General features: G+C 43.2%; 1 protein-coding gene across 1 annotated transcript in view; it reads right to left on the bottom strand.

Moving 5' to 3' along the window:
• Nucleotides 1–2,184: 2,184 nt before the first annotated feature.
• The window catches only part of LOC118723417 (heat shock transcription factor 2 binding protein), a 58,468-nt gene continuing 34,338 nt past the window's right edge, over nt 2,185–26,314 (bottom strand). The window contains exons 6-7 of the mRNA XM_036445698.2: nt 23,652–23,755; nt 2,185–2,896 (exon numbers count right to left, since the gene is read on the bottom strand). Coding sequence (XP_036301591.1) covers nt 2,688–2,896; nt 23,652–23,755 — 313 coding nt within the window. The 3' untranslated portion in view covers nt 2,185–2,687. The remainder of the gene's footprint in view (nt 2,897–23,651; nt 23,756–26,314) is intronic.

Consider the following 26,314-nt stretch of genomic DNA (forward strand, 5'->3'; position numbering starts at 1 on the left):
TGCAGGGGAGTCTGCTGGCTGCACCCGGCAGGAACCTTTGAGCTGCTCTTTTTCTGAAGAAGCTTTTGGTGGAGACTCGGACAGTGAATGAACTGTGTAGCTTTGGAGAGGGGACCATTCTCCCACGCATTCTGAGCCTCCCCCCAATTCCTCCCCCACATGTTGAATCACTTGGCCTGCCTTTCCATTCCCTGTGGCCCACCCTGCTGAGTTCAGTCCCTCAGGGGGATCAGAGTGCCCCACAGAGCTGGGACTTTGGAGTAAGTCAGGAGGCTTTTGTTTGAGAATCAGATGGGTGGGTGGTGGGTTGTGTGGCTACACTGTAGGGAAGAGAGCAACTCCTATGTTCCCTGTGAGCTCAACCACGATATTACAAGAAGAGGAAGAATTATCCACGCCCCCCTTCTAGCAGTGTTCTGGCAATACTCCCAACAGAGATTGGATCTGCCCTAAAGTCTCAGCAGCCCAGCCCTGCTGAGCTCAGTTCCCTCCTTTGTTTGGCTGAGAGATGCTTTTCTGTCATGCTGAGGTACCAGCTTGAAAGGGTTGTCAGTTCCAACACTGAAGTTTGGTTCAACAACAGAGGCATTTTTTTTTTTTTTCTGTGAACAACTTGAAAAGAACAGAACTGTTTGAGATAGAAAACGTTCAAAAAACGAGGTTCGACTGTATGACCCAAAGAAAGAACAAGAGAAATCCCCAGAAAAATAATTAAATGAAATGGAAGCAACCAAGGTACCAGATGCAGTGTTTAAAACAATGGTTATAGGAATACTCAAGAGCCTTAGGAAGAGAATGGATGATCTCAGAGAGAACTTAAAAAAGACACAGAATCCTGGCTGCTGTGCTCAGTTACAGCATTGGCCTCCACACACAGAAGGGACATAGGTTTGATTCCCGGTCAAGGGCACATACCTAGGTTGCAGGTCCTATCCCTGGCCTAGTTGAGGCATGTGTGGGAGGCAACCAATCAATGTCTCTCTCACATTGATCTTCCCCCCCACCCCCCTTTCATTCTCTCTAAAAATCAATGGAAAAAATATCCTTGGTGAGGATTAACAAAAATATTTTAAAAATATAAAGGACATAGAAACCATAACAAAGAACCAATCAGAAATGAAGAATATCTGAAATGAAGAATATACAAGAAAGAATCAATAGCAAGTTAGATAAATGAAAGGAATTTTCAGTAAGAACTCTTGCAATCCTTAGCACTTCTTTCTTAATCTTACCTATCTACTAATTAGCTTAACTACAAACATTCACAGATTTGGCCCAGTGTCATCTCTCTCTATAGCCACTGATCCCACTTCAGCAGGAAAAAAAATCCTGTGTGTCTAGAGGCGGCTCAAACTAATTACATTAGTTAGCTCCCATTACCTTATCAAACAACCAAAAAGGAAATGATACCATGCTAGAAAAAGTACAAAAACACATCCTCAATGTTATTCACCAATAATCAGGCCCATGCAGCACAGATGGACCAATTTCTGCCTCCATGAATTTTAAATTGCTTTTTACAACTTTTCTCTGGCTCTGATGAGCTAATGTTTCACAATATGCTGGCTCGTGAAATTCAAGCAACTGTGCCTTCCCTTAAGCTCCTTCATTCAGCCTCAGTCATAAACCTCACATTGCCTACAAGTCTACTTAAAAGAAAAATGAAATTATCCTAAAATGCCACACAGTAGAAACTGCTTATAAATGTACCCGAGGCTGCCAGAGTAAGGGACACCTGCCTGGGTTTCTGCTCGCCCAGGACACGGGAGTCCACAGCCACAGAGTCACACTGAAGGAAGCAGCACCAGGAAAGAGGCGTGAACGTGTGCCCTGACGTGACCTTAAGGAGTGATAAAGGTGCACTCCCACTCTCACACGTGGTGGTTGGTGTCTTTGGGAAGTGCAGTGCATCCTCCTTTGTCCTCGCCAGTGGCCTAGATGCGGACGAGAAGGGAACCTGTGGTGTGGGGCCTCTGATACACACTAGTGTACATCATATCTGCATGCGTTCCAATACAGGAGGCCCTTTTCATGGTATTTGTTATATGAAAAAGTGGATTTTATTCTGAGTTTATAAAGGACCCAGAACAATGTAAGGAGAGTTTTTCCTACCAACTGTTGTCAGATACAGCTTCCCAATTCAAGTTTATAATATTTCAGAAAACAATAGTTGGAGCACATCAATGACTCTTCTGACTTTCTTTATTCAAAAATAAAAGAGGCACAAAAATATAGAACTAAAATGTCCAATGGCATTGAACTAGTAAGTCACCAAAAGGTTTAAAGGTAACCTTGCACTTGGGGCATTAGTTATAATTACTAGGGAAAGAATGGATTTGTTTTCAAAGAAATGTATCTCAGGAAATGCTGACCAATGGGACAGGTGTTACTTCAGCTCCCATTTCTGTGTGGACCCACAGGCCTCAGAAAGTCCCCTGGGCAGCGGGACCCTCTAAGAAGCCAGCAGAGCTGGTACGGCTGCTGCGACAGGATGGGTTCCTTCTCAGGCTCCCCTTGGCAAGATTAACCCGCCACCCACAGTTCCTTCCCTTCCAGGGGGAGGTGTGTGGATACATGTTCATTCACGTCCAACTCTAGGCAAGAACGTCGGGCCACCTATGACACATGGCCCTGGGTGATGGTTTCAGAACACAACGCTGGCACCTGGGGAAGGAGGAGGGACATGCCTATGCATCACACTCCAGAGCTCGAAGGTCTTCCAGGAGCTCCTGGGCCACAGTCTGCAGGCGGGGGTTGCGGCTCTTGGACATGGCCAGGATGCGCTGCAGGGGCAGGGAGCTCCGGAGCTCGGAGGCCGATTTGGAGAAGACTTCTGGTTCCAGAACCACTGACTGGACAAGTCGCAAAACATGAAGACACACCTCAGCGTCTGGATCTAGGGGCAAGAGGTAACACTCTGGTTGAATAAAACTCCTAATCTTGAGGCAGAATCTCACCCTCAAGGGTTCTTGAATTTTCTGAATGACAGATTGACAGTTTTGAAAACTATGAGCTGAACTAGAAATTGCATCAATTCTTGATGTAGAAATTTAGCTCATAAGAGCAGCATGAAAAACCTCAATCATCATCTATTTAGTCTTCCATCTTCAAATATTACAACCACATAACTTTAAAATGCTGAAAAATACGAGGGCTTTCCATGTTGATGACAGTAATTCTGTCCACTTGCAAGACTGTTTTCAAAGGTATTACCCCATTTTCACTCTGCAACAAATTCCTCAGAAACCACATATGGATGTGGTGTCTGTACAGGACACTGAGTTCCAGAGTCACAGGCCACAGCGTTCACACTGTATTTCACTTTTCCCGCATGAAGTACAGAACCTAGTAGCCTTGCATATATTGTAGCAACCATTTAAAAAGCTAGACTGAAACAACAGTTCAACACAAAGCCCTACCCTTAACCAGGTGGACCCAGCTCTCCTTATCATTTCTCCCTACCTGGAGCCTTTACTTCTTGATACTGTAATTGGAACCGGGCTCAAAATCAGTACCACTTTCTTAGCACTGTACATAGAAAGCCTTTTAAGTATGTGAATGGAAAGAGTGGACTGAACAAACCTTCGCTGGGACCTGCCACAACATCAAGGTCTACCCAGAGCGATGGTCGGCTAATCGCAGCTTGCGAGCCCCATGCGGCTCTTTGGCCCCTTGAGTGTGGCTCTTTCATAAAATACCACGGCCTGGGCGAGACTATTTTGAAGAAGTGGCATTAGAAGAAGTTAAGTTTTAAAAATTTGGCTCTCAAAAGAAATTCTAATCGTTGTACTGATGATATTTGGCTCTGTTGACTGAGTTTGCTGACCACTGATCCGTAGCTTTCCCTATCGAATCAGAACCCCCAGGGCACTGTGAGGACTGCTGTGCTAGGGAAGGAGAAAAGGGAGCCCTACTGCATCCTGGGTAGGGGCAGGGGCAGGGGCAGGGGCAGGGATATCCAGTTTCAACTCCAAAAGGTAAAAAGAGCTTGGAAACTGTCACCCATACATATAACAAGAAAAGACGAATAAACTGAGAAAGACTTTTCTTCAAATGAGCTTTCAGGGTAATGACAAGCAAACCTAGAATGACAGCCAAGATCAGTATTCCTGGAACAGAGACCACTGGAGCCTAAATTGATAGGAACATGCAAATGATCATTTTGACAAATTGCTGGAAGCTGGGTGTAGAATACCACGATAATAAGAAACTTCTGGGGGTGTGGCAATCTTAGCAGGGGCCCCACATTCTTGTGGGTTTAATCTCCAAGAACCCCAGAAGGTTCTCACATGGTCTGGCAGAGGGTACTGAAGAGTAACCATTCTGAAATACATCTAGGTTGCTTCCCATGACAAACTTTTTTTTTTTTTTTCCAGAAGAGACTAACGTTTCTTCATACAACAAGAACTATAGAAACTACAAAAACAAAGGATCAGAGCTGGGAGACTGAAAGGCACAGACTCTATCTAAGGAGTTCTTAGGGAAAGCCAAAGAAAACAGGGGAAATGGTGAGAACAACAGGAATATGAAGCTCCTGGAGCTTCCATAGAACACAGCCCAACCCCTAGCCAGATTAACATAAAACTGCAAATGGAAACCCTATTTACCCACTAAATAATGTCTACCCTTCAACCAAAAATTACAAGGCACACTAAAAGGAAAAAGCACAGTCTAAAGAGATAAACCAGGCAGCAGAACCACACTCATAAGACAGAGATTTTGAAATTATCAGAAAAGGAATTTAAAATAACTACTAAAGGCCTGGTGCATGAAATTTGTGCAGTTGTGGGGGCGGGGATCCCTTAGTCCAGCCTGCGTCCTCTAGCAGTACAGGAGCCCTTGGGGGATGTCTGACTGCCAAGTAGGCGGGAGAGGCTCCCACCACCACTGTTGCACTCACCAGCTAAGCAACACTTTCCCTGTGGGAAGCGCACTGACCAGTGACCAGTCATTCTGCCATTCAGTCGATTTATATATTAGCCTTTTATTATATAGGATGATTTGGCCTGTCCAGCATGGCTTAGTGGTTAAGAGTCAACCTACGAACCAAAGGTCACAGTTCAATTTCTAGTCAGGGCATATGCCCAAGTTGTGGGCTTGATCCCCAGTGTGGGGCGTGCAGGAGGCAGCTGATCAATAATTCTCTCTTATCACTGATGTTTGTCTCTCTCTCTCCCTCTCCCTTCCTCTCTGAAATAAAAAAAAAATACATTTAAAAATCAAATAACTATAATTAGGATGCTAAGGACTCTGTATTAATCAGCTGCCAAAACAAAATAGCACAGATGAGGTGGCTTACACAATAGAAATATATTTCCTCACAATTCTGAAGGCTGATAGTTCAAGATCAGAGTGTCAGCAGGGTGGGTTTCCCTAAGGCCTTGTCCTGCAGGTGGCCTTTTCTCTGTCCTCACACAGGCCTGGTGTCTATCCAATGTCCTAACCTCTTCTTGTAAGGACACCTGTTTGATTGGATTAGGATCCACTGTAAAGGCATCATTTTAACTTAATTACTTCTTTACAGGACCTAGTTCCAAACACAATTAGAGATACTGGGTAGGTTAGGGCTTTAACATATGAATTTTCAACGATTCGGCCCATTAATAGGCTCTAAAGCAAAAACAGAAGAACAATGTAAACAGATAGATGGAAACTACAAAAAAAAATCAATTTCAGCTTAAATATTCTTTCTTCAGAGTCATTCCCTTACCACCAATGAAATTACCCTGTCACCCATCACCCTGACTTAAATTCTCTGAATACCAATTATTCTAGGGAGTTATATTCTCTCATCCCCCGCTGAAAAGCATCAGGAAAGCAAAGACCTTGTCTGTCTTGCCCATTACTCCATCTCCTATACAATAAATATTTGCTGAATGAATAAGAAGATTGTATTTTATGTGGTCAAGGCTGATGTAATATAAATGAGAAGGAAGTTTCTGAACAAATAAAATAATTAGGCAAGCTGCAGAGACAGCAGTGCAGCCCTTTGAAAAGGGCCAAGTAAAACAAGGCATTGGACGTCATAAATGAGACACATGCAGTCAAGGGTGCAGCCCTACAGCAACAACTTCACAGTGACATCATCATAAGGAAACAGTTCAGTGACCGCACTGGAAGGGAACACAGACTAAGGGAAAGGCCAATGGCTTGTAATATAAGCACCCAAACTGTACAGGGGGAGAATAACATGGAACTGAGGTTCACTTGGGCCACAGATTAGCAAATTCTGAATTATAATGACACAATTTATCTTTTAAAACAACCATGGAGAACCTAATTACTTGAGACTGAAAACATCCCCATAAATGGCTCAATTTTGGGTTTAGAAATGGGTAAAGCAACTTAACTGAGAAAAGGCATTCACCAACACAGACATGACACAGATGCCAGGATTACCTGACAGGAATTTTCAAGAGCCTCCACAAAAATTCTTCACATGCTAGAAACAGATTAAAAAATAGAAAGTCTCAGCAAAGAAATAGAAGACATAAAGAATAAAATTGAAACATTATAACTGAAAAATACAGTAACTTAAATGAAAAACTTGATGGAAACAGAATGGAGGAGCCAGAGAAAAGAATGAGTGAACTGGAAGATGGTACAACAGAAATTACCCAATCTAAATGACAGGGGAAAACAGAGCCTCTGGGACTATGACAAAGATTGAACACACATGTCTTTGCAATTCTGGAAAGAGAGAGAAAGTCAACAGGGCTGGAAAATACTCCAAGAAATAATGGCTGAGATTTTACTCTATTTGGCAACAGACACAAACCTACAGATCCAAGAAGCTGAGCAAACACCAAACAGGATAGACCTTAAGAAATCTGTGCCAAGACACATCACAGCCAAACTTCTGAAAACTAAAGACGAAGTCTTGAAAGCAGCAAGAGAGAAATAACACCTCATTTATGGGAGAAAAACAATTTAATTATACTGGATTTCTCATCAGAAACCATTGAGGTCAGAAGTAAGTGACTCAATATTTTCCAGGTGTTGAAGCAAAAGAATTGTCAACTCAGAATCTTTTACCCAGGAAAAATGTCCTTCAGAAATTAAAGGGAATTCAAAATATTCTGTTGAAGAAAAATTAAGAGAAGCTGCTGAAGACCTACTCTAAAAGAATGGCTTGGTCACACAAAAACTCGTACAGGAATGTTCATAGACACATTCATCAGTAAACAGCCTGTTGAGAGAGTAATTCAGCTACTTGGTGGTAATACTGACTTATCTTCACTTTTGTTTGGCCCAGCGGGGCCCTAAACTAACACTGGCCTTCTGCAAGACATATTCTAGGTAAATAGCCTAGAAAGTCACAAGGAAACATATATCCTGATACAATGACTCCAGAATCCTAAGACCAACAGTCTCCCCTGCCTCCCAGAGGCTTCCCCTATGTGCCCCTTAGGTAAGACCTTTGTGAGGCTTACCCAAACCCCACTTTTTTTGGTTGGAATTGATGAATCCAGTCTTAGTCCAGGAACCTCAAAGCACTAATAAAGACAGACCCTAATAAAGACACGACTGAGCCCCAGGCCCTGCTCCCTGTGTGCACTCTGCCTGACCTCCCGGTGTGGCCCCTCCAGGCGTGTAGGGGACCTCCCCCAGGACCTGTGGCTAATAAACTCTATTTCAATTCCCCTTGTGCTCTATTGTTGAACCATAGCCCACCAGCCAGCAACCTGCATTTACCAAGTTTTAACTTGACAATTTACCCAGTCTAAAAGTGGAAACAACACAAGTGTCTAAGTGATGAATGGATAAACAAAATGCAGTATATCTATACAATGGAATACTATTTAGTAATAAGAAGGATGGATAATCCTTGAATATGTGCTAAATGAAAGCAGCCAAACATAAAAAGCTATATATTATAAAATTTCAATTTTATGAATTGCCCCAAGTAGGTAAATCCATAGAGACAAAAAGCAGATTAATGGTTTCCAGAGGCTAGGTGATAAAAATGGGGAGTAACAGCTAATGGGTATGTACATTTCCACAGTAGTGATGAAAATATTCTTAAATTAGATGGTGGTGATGGTGCACAACTCTGTGAATACCCTAAAAACTAATGAATCATGCACTGTAAATGGTTGAATGTTATAGTATGTGCACAAGTCTTATGCACAATTCAAAAAGAGCTGACAGATGTACACATCGATGAAAAAACACAATCCCAACAAGATCGAGAACATTTTGGCACCACAGACATGACAGCCTTCCCTTCCAGCCAGCCCTTACCTACCAGCAACTGAAGTCCTGATTTCCATCACCACAGCTTAGTTTTGCCTGTTCTTGAAAAACATACATAGAACCACATATTTTTCCAAAAAGCACTATTTCATTATTAAAGCTCATGCAAATCAAACCAAATAAAATAATATTCTGCTTTTTAAAAAAAATAAATTTAGTTCCCTCTTGACATTTGGGGGTATTCTCACAGTGTCCTACTAAAAGTGTGGATGGACGTGGAATCACTGCATCATATACACTGAGTGGCCAGATTATTATGATCTCTGAATGCAGAAGGTACATAAATTTGTACATGGGTGGGGTCCAGCCAGCCTGGCCAGCCTGGATAGGGGGAGGAGACATGGGTGGTTGGCCGGCCTGCCTGCTGGTCAAACTCCTGGTCTAGGGGACATTTTGCATATTAGCCTTTTATTATATAGCATATACACTGAGTGGCCAGATTATTATGCATTCAGAGATCATAATAATCTGGCCACTCAGTGTATATCTCTCCCAAACAGTAAGTAGACAGATTTCTTTGTGAATGTCTTTATTAGATTTAGTCATTTGGGAGTGAGGAGAAGATGTGAGGGGAAGAGAAGCCATGCTAACAGGGCACCAACAATTATAAACCAGTAATGCAATTTTAACAAGCTGATCAAAGAACTTCTCTAGGTGACATCCTCCTCAGCTCTGCACTCTCAGTGACTGGTGTCTATCCCATCACCCCCTCGCCAATCACCCCTCACACTCCTTCCTATTCTCCAGACACACACTCATTACCACCAGCTTAGCTCTGTGGATCCCAAACTGGGCTCTTAGACATGATTCCCTAGATGGTGACAGGTGCTTCCGTCTACCCCACCCCACCCCCTCTGGGGAGAGGAACATAGGACAGGGGAAAAGGCACTCTGGAATTAAGCTGTGGCTAACGAAGGACTAGAAGACAAGGAGATGGCACTATGATAGCTCTTGTCACAGGCACTGACTCCACATGCCACATTTCTCAAATAGGCACTCACACTGACACAAAGAAAACTTGACAAATCTCAGGATCTCCTGACAGCTGACCTGGTTCCCTAAGGCACAGTTCAGACACATTCTCACACAGGCTCACAGGGCTTTTCTGTTCTCAGTCATACTTAAAATTAAAACAAGGGGTCTAACTTTTCTTATCAAGGTAACTATCCTTGTTTTCTAAATTCCTGCATTAAATGCATAAACTGAAATATGAAGTGAGCTGTGAGTTCATCTCCATGACAGTCTTACAGGGGTGAAGTATGTAACCTGAAATCTCCCCACCGTCATTTTAGCAAAGCCAACCTTTGTTTTCTCATGTGTAAACTGAATGCTTAATCACCTACATGGTTTCTGTAGAGACTGAATAAGGAGACAAATCAAAGTGTCTATCGAGACACTGTGCACATAGCTGCATTCCATAAATAGCATTTCCAAACTACACAGGACAAACTTTCACCCCCACTCTCCACTGGCAGCCCATTCTCACCACGCAGGCCTCTGCTGCTCTTCCAACAGAGCCGCGCCACCCCCACCTCAGAATTCTCCCACTGCCCATCCCCCTGGGAAACATGCTTCCCCAGAAACCCTGCAGCCAATGTCCCACTGCCTTCAGGTCTTTGTGTGGAAGTCAGCTGCTCAGTAGCCTTCTGTGCACATCTTAAAATAAAAAACAAGAGCAAACACTGCCTCCTATTCCCCTTCCCTGCCTTTTCTTCTTAGTAGCATTAAAGATCATCAAACACTCTGTTTGTTTTGCTTATTTATTTTCTCTACTGTCTCTCTTCACTCACCAGCTCTATGAAAGTAAGGGCTTGAAACTGTTTGGCTCGCTGCTGTATCCCCAGTGCCAAGAACACTGCCTGCACATAGTAGGGGCAAGTCATAAAGATCTTTTGAGCGAATTAATAGTGTCCAGTGGCAGAGAACAAAGGAATTACAGAATTCAAAAGAAGAAAACACTGCTACTAGGAGTAAATCTAGCGAAAGATATTCAAGATCTCTATGCAATATACTATTGAAAGATCTAATATACTATTGAAAACAATATACTATTGTAAGATCTTATCAGTGAGTACATTATCATGTCATGTACTAAAGTCTCAACACTGTAAAGATTTCAGTTTTTGAAATTAATCTACAGATGCAATTTCAGTCAAAATCAAAACAGCTTCCTTTGTGGAGCTTTACATACAGATTCTAAAAATTACATGGAGAGGAGCCAACAATAGCAAAGGCATCCTTGAAGAAAAGTAAGATAAGAGGAAGTGCCTGCACGTACCAGCGGCGGTGTGGTAATGCACAGTGATGGGGCTGGAATGGAGAGCCCAGGCACGTGAGGAATGCTATTAAAGGACAAAGGCCACTCTGAGGAGCCGCGGGGAAAGACAATCCTGCCAATAAATGTGCTGGCCTTTTTTGTGCTGACAGCTGACCTGGCTTTAAGCAGTACAGTTTAAACTGTACAGATTTCCAGCTATCCATATGGAAAGAAAATTTAACTTGATCCCTACCACACAGCATACCACATGTCAGGGAGATATGGCAACTCAATGCGAAAAGCAGAAAGAGAAGGCTCCCAGATGACAGAGAACTTCTTACTTACCAAAAGACACCACTAAGAGAAAGAAAGCAAGACACTGAGTGGTAAAATATATGTGCAACTTTTACAAAACCAACTGAGATTCTGTTCCAGAATGTAAAAATTAATAAGACAGACAACCTAATGGAAAAGGGTAGAAGAGTAGAATAGGATTTGACAAAAGAGGGTATCCAAAAGACCAAATATACACAGAGCTAATCAGAAAAATAACATTAAACCACAATGAGTTAACATCCACCCCAGCCGAATGGCTGAGGACAGAGGCTACAACAGCAGGCATTCATGATGCTGGTAAAATTGATGACTGGTACAACCACTCTGGAAACAGCCCAGCATCAGCTACTGGAGTTTGAAGACATGCACTTCCATTGATCCCAAGCTTCCATTTCAGATTGGTGCCCCCAAACAGGAAAATATGCATGTTTACCACAGGCAGGTTCCAGAATTTAGGAGAAGCATTATTTGTAAAACAGAAGCAATCCAAACGTGCAAGCGGCCCGGCTGATATAAAGGATTCCTGCCCAGCGGTGAGTCTCAGCTGTGGGTGGGCATGGTACCCTCCAGGGGGTATTCTGGATGTCACTTTGGTTGACATACCTGGGGAGTGCTACTGGCACTAGTGAGTAGAGGCCAGGCTGCTGCTTACCAACCTGCAATGCCCGTGACGGCCCCACCACAGAGAATGATGCTGCCTGAATGTGCACCGTGCTGAGACAGCCCGCAGTGAGCAATGAATGTGTCTACAGGGACTGGCAGCCCGTGAAGAGCCTTGCAAACAAAATGTGAATGGGAAGCCAACACAAAAGCATGATTACACTTATATAACATTTAAAAAAGGGAAATAGAAAAAAGAAAGAGTGACTAGGAGGGTGCAAAGGGTTTTTTTAGGATGCTGGCAACTCATCATTTCTGTCTGAGTGGTGTTAAAAAATTTTCCTTTGTGACAATTCTCTCAGCTTCACTTTTATGTTCTCTATATTTTTCTCTAAGAATGTGCACTTATTAATTTTGATAACAGAAGGAAGGGAAAAAGGAAGAAAGGGGAAGGCAGGGCGGGGACAGAAAGAAAAATAACAATTTGTCAAAGTCCTTCCAGAGAAGCCCTTCCCACCTCTCTGGGCCAACAGACCTCCTACTGTCCCCCAAACCTGACAGACTGGCATGGGGGTCAGCCCTCCCAGCCCACCCTCTGGGGTCCCTGCTGACATCTCTTCTCCTGGATCCCTCCCTCGCTCTATCGGGAGCCCCTTTGCTAGGTTCAGGGTCCAGCACCACCGCTTGATCCCTGGTGGCAAGAGTGGTGGCCTCACAGGGCTGGTGAAGGGATTATGTGAGTTAAATCCATGTAACATGCTCAGGATAAGGGCCAACACAGAGCAACACTGAGAAATGCTAGTTATCATCATCTCATCAAGTACTCTATACTGTCTCAAACTAGTTCATTTAAGTACTGCCTTCTGTGATGGTTGATTTCATGTGTCAACTGGACTGGGTTAAGTACAGAGCTGGAAACATCATTTCTGGGTGTGTCTGTGAAGGTGAATCCACAGACTGAGTAATGATCACTCTCACCAGTATGGATGACATCATCCAATCCTTAGAGGCCTGAACAGAAGAAGAAGGTGGAGGAAGTGCAAATTCACTTTCTTTGCTTGAGTGTGATGTCAGCTCCTGCCTCCAGGCATCAGATCTCCTGGTCCCCGGCATTAGACTGGCTTCCCTGCACCCCCCACCTTACAGAAGGCAGACCTGGAGACTTCTTGGCCTTCATAATCACATGAGCCCATTCCTATTATATCTCTTCTGATGGATGGATGGATGGATGGATGGACGGACAAACAGATAGACACACAGATCCTACTGGTTCTATTTCTCTGGAGAATCCTGATTAATATATCTTCCTGCAAATTTCAAGTTCTTTAACACAGACTACAAGGCAGTAACTCTCAGAGACCCAGATCCAGAGCCTGCACTCCTGATGCTCAATCTTTGCAGACTGGCTGACACTGCACCTGCGTCAAAGGGAGTCCCACTGTACACAATGTGCATCTGGTTTCCAGGCAGGCAGGAGGGCTGCTGCTCACATCCGGGAGCAGGAACCTCTGCTCTGGGCTGGGGGAGAGAGGGGGGGTTTGGCCTTGGGTGACTGTCTATTAGACTAAAGTCTGAGTCTGACTGTAGACAATTCTGGAAATAAATAACACCCAACATTCTTTCAAAATAAGCTACACATCACTGCAGCAGCTCACCCAGCCATGAAATGAAATATTTACTTGTTTTTTTCTTTGTTGCCTGCACGTCTTTTTCTTTAGTTAAATAAACAGGTGCCTTGCCCTAGCCAGTTTGGCTCAGTGGATGAAGCATCAGCCTGTAGATTAAAGGGTCCTGGGTTCGATTCCAGTCAAGGGTACATGCCCAGGTTGTGAGCTCGATCCCCAGTAGGGTGCATGCAGGAGGCAACTGATCAATGATTCTCTCTCATCCCTCTCCCTTACTTTCTGAAATCAATAAAAATATATATTAAAAAAATAGATTCCTTGAACATAAAACTGTAATGTACAAATATCTCTAAGGCCACAGAGTGTCCTCAATTAAAATCTAAGTAATCCAACTCGTGTCATGTGCACTACTTGTTCCAAGTGACAATCAAGCATTTAGGAAATCTCTTACTTTGCCATGTTTTTTATGAATCTTTTTAGCTATCACTGCCTGTTTCCCAGGTAGCAATTGTTCTTGCCCTTACAACGACATTTGATTATTTCTCTCAGGTTATTACCATACCAACCAGCCCCTATGTATAAATGAAGATGCATGTTACTCCTGACAGAAACAACACAAAGGATTTCTCTGCAATTACTTCCCTATGATAGAGGGAAAATTAGTTGGTTAAAAAAAAATCCCATTAAAATAAGAACAAAATCCATTTTCACAAATCAACCAAAGTTCTAAGTCTCTAACCAGAAGACAGTTACTGAGCCGTAAGCATGAAGACAAATCAGATTCGTGATGTTATATTGCCACAGGAGCCCCCTGTGAGAGCAGCAGTTTGAGTTAATTTAGCATCTAATACAGGACAGTGAGCAAGTACTTCTGAGTGGTCCCTGCAGTGCTCTTGTTACAGGGTGGCACTAGCAGATGGGCTCTGTAGAGTCCAACACTGCCCTGTCCTCTCTCAGAGCACATGTTCTCTGTTCCTCCCTTTGAATGTGGAACAGGGCTTTCAAACTTTTCCTTCACCAAACCAAACTCCATCTCCCTACCGCTCTTCCCCAGTACTCCCAACAGCACCAACCGCTGACCCCAAAACCTAAGTACCACCTGGACTTCCCTCTTTCGTGTCTTCAAAGTGTACCTTAAATATGAACACCTTGATATCATCGCTGCTACCATCCTGGTCGCATTGCCACCATCTTCTCAGCTAACCTCTTACAACTGCCTTTGACTCCTTTTGGCCTCTTCAACAGCAGACTTAATGAGCTTAGTATAGTCCCTCAGCCCAGGGCCTGCCCTGCTCAAAATCTTCTCAGCTGTACACCGGCCCTAAGGGATCAAGGCCCAACTCTGACTCCTCTCCTGCCACTGCTAGCGTCCTCTACAGCCACACTGGCTTTTTCCACTCCCATACCCTCACTGCCCGTGGCCGCTGCAGGGCCCTCAGCTGCCTGTCCTTGGCCCATGATGCTCTGCTCGCAGATCTCTGCATGCATGTCCTTCACTTCACTTAAGTCTCCACTCAAATACCTAAAGAACAGACCCTAAAGCGTAGTCACTCTTGAGCCCTCATGCTACTTCACATATCAATCAGAACTGTTGTTCTAAGTTTCTAAACAGGAGACAGTTACTGAGCCATAAGCATGAAGATAGACCAGATCTTTATTTGTATTATGTGATACACGCCATTCTACATGTTCATTGTCAAGTCTCTCCGCTTGAATATAAGTTCCACAAGGGAAGGACTCTGTCTTCTTCACTTTCAAACCTCTAGTTCCTAGGGCAGGGCTTAGCGCTCAATGAATACTTGTGATAAATGAGCTGCCCAAGTGCACTTAAACTGCAGCACACCCTGCCAATGCATCAGCCACCTGAGGCACAGGTAAAGCCTCCACAACTACAAAGTGTCTCAGGTAGAGTCTCCTACCACCAAGCGCGGGGGGTGGGGGTGGGGGGTCAGGTAGAACCCACTAATGCCATGAGGGCAGGGGTAGAGCCCTCAGCTCAGCAGCTGAGTCTATGCAGGGGATGTCGAAATATAACATCTAGCCTCTAGTCTCTTACCTAGTTAGAGATTTAAAAATAAAAAGTTCCAGGCCATTAACAAGCAACAGATCAGAAAGTGCAAATATGAGCCTGTCTGAATGTTCACCAAGGGGCTCTGAAAAAGGAATAATCAGACTTGGGGACAGGATGTCTGGAAAGGCTCATAGAGAGTGGTTTCAAGTTGGATTCTGAAGGTCTGGGAACAGAATGCATCTAACCTTAGATGACTGGGAGATGGACTGGTGAAACTTTACAGAGTAGTCTATTTTATGTTTCTAATTTCTTCTTTCCAAAATCAAAAGAGATGTTATTACTCCAACTATTACAAATTAAAACTCCCTCATCTTGGCTTTTCACATTAGCTCATCTGTTTCTGAATTACACTCTAGTAACAGATTCCTCACTTGCCTCCTTCCAAAATCACTTCTCAACTTTTCAACACGATACTTTAGATAACAGATCACACACAGAGGGAAGTAGAAAAGGTGTTACTTATCCCAATGAAGAATTTGCTCCTTTTTTAAAATACACTCGTATGGCAGATGGGTCAGCTCTGATGTATATGCAGAGCCTGAATCACAACCAAATTAGTCCCACTTCAACACATGTCAAAATACATTAAAATAAGCAGATGTCAGTAACTGTAACAGAAATACCACTGGCAAAAACAAAATCCTCAGGAGGGTGTATCATGTATTAAATGGAAGCAACAAAGAACTTTTACATTTCAAATTAAATATAGTTTAAGTTATAAATTCAGCATGGCCTGGGAGAAAACACACAAGCTCAGGTGGAGGGCCAAGATATGAACACCAAATACAGTGCTTCTCATGAACTGGCCTTAACAAGTATGGTGTCCATGTTCTTTGAGGCTTAGTTTCCTTATCATAAGCAGGAAGTACACCAATCTCAGAGCCTCCCAGCACACTAGGTGACACATGTAAGCTTGTGCAGGTAGAGCTGACCCTCAGTAAGTACAGCTATTAGGACTCTGGCTGTTGTGCCTCTTTCAGCCACATGGATTATCACGTATTTATAACCTGACAATTTAGGCATCTTATCTGAAAGATCTTTCTAAGATTTACCTTTTGGTTTGGGTTTCCAGAAAGTTTAGTCTATGGGTAATAAATTTGAAGTATGAGAGTTTGTGCCAGCAAACACGTTTTTATTTACTGTGATGGGACATTGTGGGGAGAGGCAGGGAAAGGGTGTGAAGAGGGTGAGGAGCACATGCACAAACTCTAGGTCTCAGCTGAGTATAACAGGATGCGATGTCTCCCCTTAGAGGGCGCAGACAGTATAACTGTAATGGTAGGCACCCTGGTGGGCAGATCAGCAATGAAGAAGCTGGTCAGGCTCAAGCATGTAAGGTCACACGCAGAGAGGCAGTGCTGGGGAGGCTGCTGAGGACTGTGCAGAACATGGCCTGTCACTGGAGCCAAGCTCCATGCTAAGAGACTGGGGTGACTCCCAGGCTTCCGGGCTCATCTGCCTCCATGCTCCGCACATCCTTCCCATGCTTTGGGGGCAATCTGTGACAGGTAGTTTGGCTCACTAAGAAGTCAGAAACTAGGAAGAAGGTGCTCTGGATGGGGATGAGAGCAATCACCAACAGTGACCTTCCCGGGGACAAGTACTCCATTACCCCTTGCTCTATAAGCCTCAGTTTCTCTGAGTGAGTGTGACCTGAGGCAGCTTTTCATTATCCAGATCATTCCAGCGTCCTGAACGAGGAAAAAGGCCCAGACCATGAGCCCCTCAGGTCTCTTGACAGATTGCCACAATCAAGCCTTCCACTGGAAATCATCAGTCACTTTATGAACTATTGATGATTCTATTTGGCATCTAAATTTAACAAAAACAATCCACTGACCTCTTTTCAGTCAGTTGCCACACACTGGCTGGCTCCTCTGAAGACATCCAACAAATCTATGAGCTGGGTGTTTACTTTGGGAGCAATGGTTTGCCCACCTTTTTTGAGCTAAAAAAAATGTATATATTAACATTCTGATAAAAGCTATATCCGACCCCCTCAAAGAGGCCAGAGTTACATTCTGACTGGGAGGATGATGCAGCCTCGAGGAGGAAGCTAGCAACCTGCTGGACTAATCTTGCTCTCCCCACTGGAAGACGCCTTCCTTGCCTCACTCAGCCCTTTCGGCACTACTGGAACATGGCTAACTGGAGCTTCTTTCCTGCTGATGGCGGCTAAGGAGAGCCAGCAAGACCAGCCAGCAGACTCTAGCGCAGACTGACAGAGCCCTGGGCAAGAGCAGCGGGAGGCCTTCTCTCCCCTTCTCACTGCTAATGGACTTCCCACTATGCTTTTAAAATACCCTGTCCATATTTTCTTTCTGATTTAAGAACTGGAACTAAAAATCTTTGGACCTCTAGGGTTTGGTGTTTTTTAGTATTTATATCATATTCTTGGTAACAGGCCGCCAGTCAGCTACGAAGGTCAGAACCTCATTCAGACTCATGAGCACCTAGTCATTCTAGAACCTAGAATCTAGGTGCTGCAGTACCATCTCTTCACACTAAAAATAAAAGCAGCTTATTTCAAAGACTTTACATTTCCACAGGTAAGTCATAAACCTGCTGTGAGAGCTACACCCTTCACCTGGTCCTCAGACTCCCCACTCCACCTGGTCCTCAGACTCCCCCCTCCACCTGGTCCTCAGACTTCCCCCCTCCACCTGGTCCTCAGACTCCCCCCTCCACCTGGTCCTCAGAATCCCCCCTCCACCTGGTCCTCAGACTCCCCCCTCCACCTAGTCCTCAGACTTCCCCCCTCCACCTGGTCCTTAGATTCCACTCTCCACCTAGTCCTCAGACTCCCCCCTCCACCTGGTCCTTAGATTCCACTCTCCACCTGGTCCTCAGACTCCACTCTCCACCTGGTCCTCAGACTCCCCCCTCCACCTGGTCCTCAGACTCCCCCACCTGGTCCTCAGATTCCCCTCCACTTGGTCCTCAGACTCCCCCCTCCACCTGGTCCTCAGACTCCCCCCTCCACCTGGTCCTCAGACTCCACTCTCCACCTGGTCCTCAGACTCCCCTCCACCTGGTTCTCAGACTCCCCCCTCCACCTGGTCCTCAGACTCCCCCCTCCACCTGGCCCTCAGACTCCCCCCCACCTGGTCCTCAGACTCCCCTCCACCTGGTCCTCAGACTTCCCCCTCCACCTGGTCCTCAGACTCCCCCCTCCACCTGGTCCTCAGACTCCCCCCTCCACCTGGTCCTCCACTCTCTACCTGGTCCTCAGACTCCCCTCCACCTGGTCCTCAGATTCCCCTTCACCTGGCCCACAGACTCCCTTTTGGAACTCTAAGAAAATGTATCTTTCCGCCGAAACCGGTTTGGCTCAGTGGTAGAGCGTCAGTCGGCGGACTGAAAGGTCCAGGGTTCGATTCCGGTCAAGGGCACGTACCTTGGTTGCGGGCACATCCCCAGTAGGGGGTGTGCAAGAGGCAGCTGGTCGATGTTTCTCTCTCATTGACGTTTCTAGCTATTTCTCTCCCTTCCTGTTTGTAAAATATCAATAAAATATAAAATTAAAATTAAAAAAAAGAAATAAAAAAAAGAAAATGTATCTTTCCTGCTGCAAGATCGGGGGACCGGGGAGCTGATGTCCAACTACTGCAAGACAAACTGCAGAAATGTTTGCTCGCTGACAGCCTGATTCTTTCCAGAAGGAAATGATAATAAAAATGCCGTATATTTGACTAGCAAGTTGCCACATATAAAGTACTTTCACACACATCACTGCGTTTCTACTTTGAGGGAAATCTCTTCAGGCCAAAATAAATGTAAATACTCTGCTGTCAAGTGACCCTGTCCCCTCACTGACTCAGGAGGATGGAGCAGACTGTCAGAATCCTGCGATGGAATAAGAAAATCCCTAACGATACCTCTCCTCCTATCCATAAAGATTAACCACGAATAGGGCAAATTGGAGACAGTGGTAGGTCCTAAGGATATTTAAATCATAACTCAAAAGACATTTTCACATTCCCATGTCCTATATGTGTAATGATATCAACATCTGAAGTGGGATAATCCTCTTAGGCATGGACCTCAGTGGCCTCAATATCTAGGCAGAAAAGAAGTTGGGGTTGGCCATCTGTTCAAAGCCTTCTTGGTTGTTCACAGCATTAAATTAGCCTACAATCGCATATTTAAATCAGGCCTCTGAAGCGCCACACTGCCTGGTCGTGTGGCCTTGAAGAGCTCTAGTATCTTCATGTTTTTGTATATACTAGCTGTAAAGACTAAACACAATGCAGTAAGTAAATGCTTTAGTCCAGTCATCACACACTCAGTGCAGAGTTCATGTGCTATTGTATATTCTCATTCACTCCTGTGGTTCAGTACAGAAATGTGATATGTACACCAGGGGTTAAAAATAAGCCGGTCATGTCTATTCCTCAAAATATTATGTTGAAGGCAACCTTCTACTATCACATCGCATGGATGAAAGCCTTGCCTTAGTTATAAGAAACTTTTTAAAGAATAACACAATTATTATCTGTATTCCTAAGAATTAATACTCTGTGCACAATCTTAAAAGTTAAATGTGTACAATATGTTTAGCTGAGGTTTTAAATCATACAAAATGAAATATGTCTAATTCTGTTTAAAAAACAAGCTTTCACTGAACCTTATATGAAGCCAAAATAATGCTTTGAATTATCTTGATCACATCCTAGTACCTAATTTTCACTTAATATGAACAGCTACTATTATTAAATTATACAGCTAAACCATGTGAAACTGATATTTTTATAGGTCTAACATGGACCAATAGTGGCAGTTTCATGTGGCTCAACCTAGCCCTATGCCCAGGCCCTGTGCTGGGGGCTCTGTGTTGATGGACTTAGATTCTGTACCCGCTCTGCAGCATATATCACTGACACCATTTACAGATGAAGAGTGAGAGCTGGCCAACAAACTTGCTCAAGACCAACAACTAACATGTAGGATTTGCAGTCCTATTGTGCCCTCCACATCTCAACCACCTGCAAAGGGTTCTGTTAGCTTCTCTTTCTGCATTTGTACCTTCATATTTTGTCAAGAAGAGAAAATCAGGTAAGTTGATGCTGGCAGGATGTGTTTTCAGCAAATGCAGATGTTACCTCCAACTACTGTACCTTCTTTATAACCCTTCATTCTGCATATCAAGAAACTTAAAACTGACCCCAAGACCAGTCACTGGCAGAATGACAGGATTGTCATGACTGCCTTGACCCTGTTTTACATGAGAGTCACCTGAAGTAGTGTGACAACCCTGATGCCTGGGCCCCACTCCCAATCAATTAGATTATAACTTCTAGAGATGGGGTCCCACCCTGGACTATCAGGGCGTGTGTGTGTGTGTGTGTGTGTGTGTGTGTGTGTGTGAGCGCTTTCTTTTTGCTTTCTTTTTCCTTCACAAAAGTCCTCACTGGATTTTAGGATCTCTTTCCTGAAGGCATATAGTCCATGAAATGGAGAGTAAGCCCTGAAGTTAGATGCAAGGAAGATATATGGGGCCACCACATTATCCAATATACACAGACACATCAAGTAAGTCGAGGAGGAAAGGCAGTGTGGTTCCTAATTCAAGCTGTAATGGGCTTAGAAACGGTATTACCCTCAGCATTGTTTCTAGAGCACAATTTTGTGTCATGCAAAACAGACAGTAATCTTAAGAGTGCTATGAGCTGGTTCAACTGTAACATGACTTTGAAGATTCCTGTTCACCGCACATAACTAAGCGAAACTCTTAATGCACACCTTCCCAGATTAAATGGGCAGGAAGGAGGCAGTCCCTGACCTTCTGCACTGCTTCTGGACTGAAGTCATTGTGGCCGCCTGGTACTTTGGCAATGTCTCTGCTCTGCTCTGTGTAAATCTGTGGTCTGGGGGAGAGGGGGCATTCTGGCAGGGGGAGTGATGCAGGCAGGATGAGAAGGGAACCTTCCAGTTCCAGCCAGGACCTCCTCTATTATAGAAGCATACGCCGAGACCCGTTTGGCTCAATGGATAGAGCGTCGGCTTGGGGACTGAAGGGTCCCGGGTTCGATTCCGGTCAAGGGCATGTACCTTGGTTGCAGGTGCATCCCCGGTAGGGGGTGTGCAAGAGGCAGCTGATCGATGACTCTCTCTCATCGATGTTTCTAACTCTCTATCTCTCTCCCTTCCTCTCTGTACAAAATCAATAAAAATATATTTTAAAAAAAGAAGCATATGACCTTGGAACATGAAAGCTTTTCTTTATAATTTTAACACTTAAAATATTATGTTTGTGTCCAAGAAGTATAACAACAAATATTTAATAAATGCTAGCTTCCCAATTTTCACCTTCTAATGAGTTTCTTTTGACTTCTGAATAAAAATGGCTTCAAAGATGCATAACTATCATCAGTAGAATGTGTTCACAGCTAGAAGACTTACAAATCACATGAGAAATTTCATTAGCTGAGGTTTAATAACTGTATAAAGAACAATAATCCTAAACCCTGGATCTTCCATCAGTGAGTTAATGAAAAATACTATCCTTTTTAAAAAATAATGCAGAATTTGTAGAATTATTATAACAATTATTTTAATATTAGTGGCATATATTTAAACAAACCACCAAAAATAAAGCAAATATCACATTTTAGTAACTTACTTTTATGCCAGAAAAGAAGGCATCATTTAAAGATGAACTAGAAGAAAAAATAACTCCTAGTCCAAAAAAAATGTTAAAATCCCAGTGTATTTTGAAGATATATTCTTTTTAATTACCTCATTTTTATTTGAAATTGAAAACCTTAAAATTAGAATCTGATTAGTCTTAGACACAAACACACAAAACTTTTCACTAAAACCCCATCCAGGCAGCACTACCCTCACTACTACTTCTCTCCCGTTCCCTCCTTAAGCCCCTCTTGTTAATGCTGTACTTTACCCAAAGTCTTCTCAAAGATCACTGATGATTCTCCTGTCAAAGGCTCTTCTCCATTCCTGTTTGCTGGACCATCAAGTTCTATCTGACCCTAACCCTAACCCTAATCCTAACACACACACACACACACATAGACACACACACACACACACACACACACACACACACACACACAAACACATATAGCAATTGTCTTCATGGACAAGAAAGCCTGATGCCCCAGTTGGCAATAGCAGTACCACCCTCTACTGCAAATGAGCAAAGTTTAAGCAGAAACAATCCAGCTGGTCAAAGAGCACCAGTGTGAGCAACAGACACTCTTGTGAGCTTGCTCCTTAGGAAGCTGCACATATCACATTGAAAAGCATAATAATTTCACTCAGCCCAGGAAAATTTCTAGAGTACAAAAAGTTATCTAGAAAGAGCCCTGGAAAACAATTAGCCTAAAGCCTTTTGTTTTAGCTTTATTTTTATTGTTGACTCTATTACATATGTTTCTATTTTCCTCGGTTAGCGCACCTCCACCCAGCCCCAGCCCCAGTCCCAGCCCTCACTTCCCTCTGGCCATTACCGCACTGTTGCCTGTGTCTATGGGTTATGAATATATATATATTTTTTTTTTGCTAAGGCCCTCCTTTTATGAGACAGTAAACAACATGCAAAAGGTGCTGAGCATTACTGGCTATAAGCTAGTTGAAACACAGTGAAGTATATGTGTATTTTTAAAAACATGTTTTATTGATTTCAGAGAGAAAGGGAGAGGAAGAGAAATATAGAAACATCAATGATGAGAGAGAATTATTGATCAGCTACCTCCTGCACGCCCCACCCTAGGGATCAAGCCCGCAATTCAGACATATGCCCTGACTGGGAATCAAACCATTACCTACTAGTTCATTTGTCAATGCTCAACCACTGAACCACATTAGACAAGCTAAAAACGTATTTTTTTAAAAAACAGAATAAATCTCATTTTTAAAAATTTTATCTAATTAGAAGAAAATGAGCCGATTAATTTGCGTACCTACTAAATACATAGGGTTAAAAATTATGATGAACAGATTGGTACACAAATTAGGTTAATTAGTGGTGAAGGAGTAGAGGAAGAGAGAGGCAGTAGGGACAGCTTATATGTTAAAGACAATGAAAAGAACACATATACATTACATATAATTATATATATTATAGTATATATGTATGTATATATTATGTATGTGTATAAGACCTTCAGAGTTGTAGTATCTCTCAGATTTCCTCTTTCCCACATTCCTTCAACACTAGGACTTCTCCTTTACCTCATATTCAGAGCCACAAACACCTATAGTGCAGGACTGTTATCAGATGAAGGAACAGGTCAATGACATCTACCAACTGCTTCATAATTTTTCTTTGTGTTACATAATCATGACTAAATTAAAAGCAATACTTCAGAAACAGAACCCAAAATAGCTTGGCATACCACTGAGTTTTCCATCATTTGAAATCTTCTTTTGAAGAAATGGGAACACCTTGGGACAGTGATCCTAATTCCTAATATGCGACAACCTCCCTCAGCCACAGAGGAAAAGTATGTAAGCTGGAAAGATGTGCAGGGAACCCCCTCCTTACCACTCAGAAGCCACCACAGCAAAGAGATGAACCCTGGGCTCTCACTGATGTACTTCAAGCCTTTCAAATTGATGCTCACGTTGTACAGGGACATCAGCATTAGCCTGAAATGCAAACAGAAGGTGATGAAGTACTGGCCCCTCCACAAAGCACTCGCCATAAATCCAGCTGCTGGTTAAGAGGACCTGACATACTTAAGGATTCTTTACACATCAGATGTCCAATTCTAAAGTCTGGATGATAGCAAGAGTAAGCAGAAGACATGCGAAATAATTTTTGTCTCCATGAGGCTACAGGGAAAGGCAAAACTAGCAAAGCACCATTACGTCAGCTCCTACAGGCTCACAGAATCAAGAGACACAAATGCAGAGAGGATCTTGTTACCAATCCTGCATTTACATGATTGGTTAACCAAAGATCTTACCTATGAACACAGGCAGTAGGGTGGAGAGGCCTGGGGAGGGGCAGGAACCAGGTAGAAGGAGGTAATGGGGGAGATCATCTGTAATACTCTCAACAATAAAGATTTAAATACATATATTATATATGTTACATATACTATACATATATTAAATACCCCTCAACTCATAAAAACACTGTACTCTGAACGTTCAATTTAGCTGTTTAAAATTTAGTCCTATCTTTTCATTCAGTGAACACTATCCATGACGTCTAGGCAGCTAGGTCAGGCCATTTAATCCACAGCCAGAGGGATGAAAAGCACCATAACTCCAACCATTCCTACCAACCAACCAAACAGTATGAGGAGTAAAATAGGATTTTATAAGTGGTCTTGGAAACTGACCTCAACTGGTAATATAGAGTCTAATGGAAATTGGGAAACTATAGGGTTGGTTTCTGATGCTACTGCAAAATATAGACATTCCCAAAACTTCACACTGCAAATCAATAAAAAAGACTACACAAGTGTTTCACAAACCCTTAAAAGAATAGATGAGATTTCAAGAAATGAAGGGGGAAAACCTCTCAGATTAGAAACTAAGTGAAAACACAAATTCAGGGAGGTAAGGGCTAAAGATGATAGATTTCAGAATCACAGAGCTTGAAGTATTAGTGGCTTCATGCAGACAGGCAGCCTCAGACCAACACAAGATAGATTTAGATCACAGACTCCTGCATAAGGCCAGGAAAAAGTTAACTTTCGAGCTTGGCCTACGTCCATACTTTTTGTATGCTCTGAAAATCTGCAAGCCAATAACTTTAACACAAAGAGACCAGGGACAGGAGCTCCTTCAACTGCCTGGCCAAAGTAAACAAACATTCTCTGAAAGGGCCTTCAATCTGTTCTTCAAATAACCCCCCAAAAAAACAAACAAACAAACAAAAAACACACAATACTAACAAATGAGTTCACAATAAAAATAAAAACATCCCCTGGCCAGTTTGGCTCAGTTGGTTGAGCATTGTCCCATGCAACAACAAAAAAAAAAGGTTGCTGGTTAGATTCTTGGTCAAGACACATGCCTGTTTTGAAGTCTACATCCCCAGTAGGGAGCATGCAGGAGGCAACAGATGGATATTTCTCTCTCACATGAATGTTTCTTTCTTCTCCCTTCCTCTTTCTCTAAAAATCAATAAAAATGTTTTTGAAAAATAAAATAATGAAATACAAGACATTATAAGTAACAGCACAAAGAAGCAATGAGAGCTAGAATTTTTTAAAAGGTCATATATTAGAAGTACCAATTGCAGTATAAAACAACTATTATGTTTAATAGGTATAATTTTTTTTAAAATAAAAACATGATCAAGGATCTACTGAGTATTAGAAATGACCAGGTTGTGAATAAAGTCAGAATTGGGTGGAAAAAAAGAGAAATGACCAGGCACTAACCCCACCTACTCTGTCAGGTAAACATCCCCCAAGGGCTCCAGGACTATGAAAGGGCTCAGGCCAGGCTGAGAGACACCCCCTCCTGCCCCCAGTGCACGAATGTCGTGCACCAGGCCCCTAGTTTTAGATAAAGATGGGACAGTCAAAGTGCCATGCCAACACATAATGCTCCTTCAGCAAAAGGAAAATCAGTAATTGTGATTGAATCCATTAAAATGGGATGAACAACAAAGGACAAGGCATGCATATACACAGCCAGGAAACATGCTTTCCAGTTTTCTGTTAAAATAACTGTTTTCCCCACTAAACTTTGTTTATCAAAAATCAGCCCCATGGCTTGTTCGTCTTTACAGCCACATGGGCTGGCACCAACTCGGGACACAGTGAGTACTCAGTGTAAACGTGGAAATGGAGTGATTCCCAAAGGCCTGGAGCTGCAGCAGGGCAAACACACAGCAATAGCTCCCCTCGTGCTCCCAGGGCATTTCCGGAGTGCAGGCAGGGTTAGCGTCCAGGCAGACACCACCACCAGCACCTCGAGGGAATAGCGCCCAGTTCTCATTATGATCTTGGTCTCCTCACAGGCCACAACATGAGCCAAAATTGCAATCCTTTCACGTTTTCCTGACAATTTTTACACATAAACAAAATCTATTCACTACTAACCTATTTAATGAGTTGTTAAGGGCTACTCAAATGTCTTATTCGTGAGGAAAATTCAGCACCTCCACTAAAATTTTTTGAGGTCTCTAACCCAATATCCCAAGAGAAAAGTTCCTACTTTAGATCACCAACACATGGCTGGAAT

Source organism: Pipistrellus kuhlii, unplaced genomic scaffold (genome assembly GCF_014108245.1).
Source record: "Pipistrellus kuhlii isolate mPipKuh1 unplaced genomic scaffold, mPipKuh1.p scaffold_m20_p_2, whole genome shotgun sequence".
NCBI classification, from domain to species: domain Eukaryota; kingdom Metazoa; phylum Chordata; class Mammalia; order Chiroptera; family Vespertilionidae; genus Pipistrellus; species Pipistrellus kuhlii.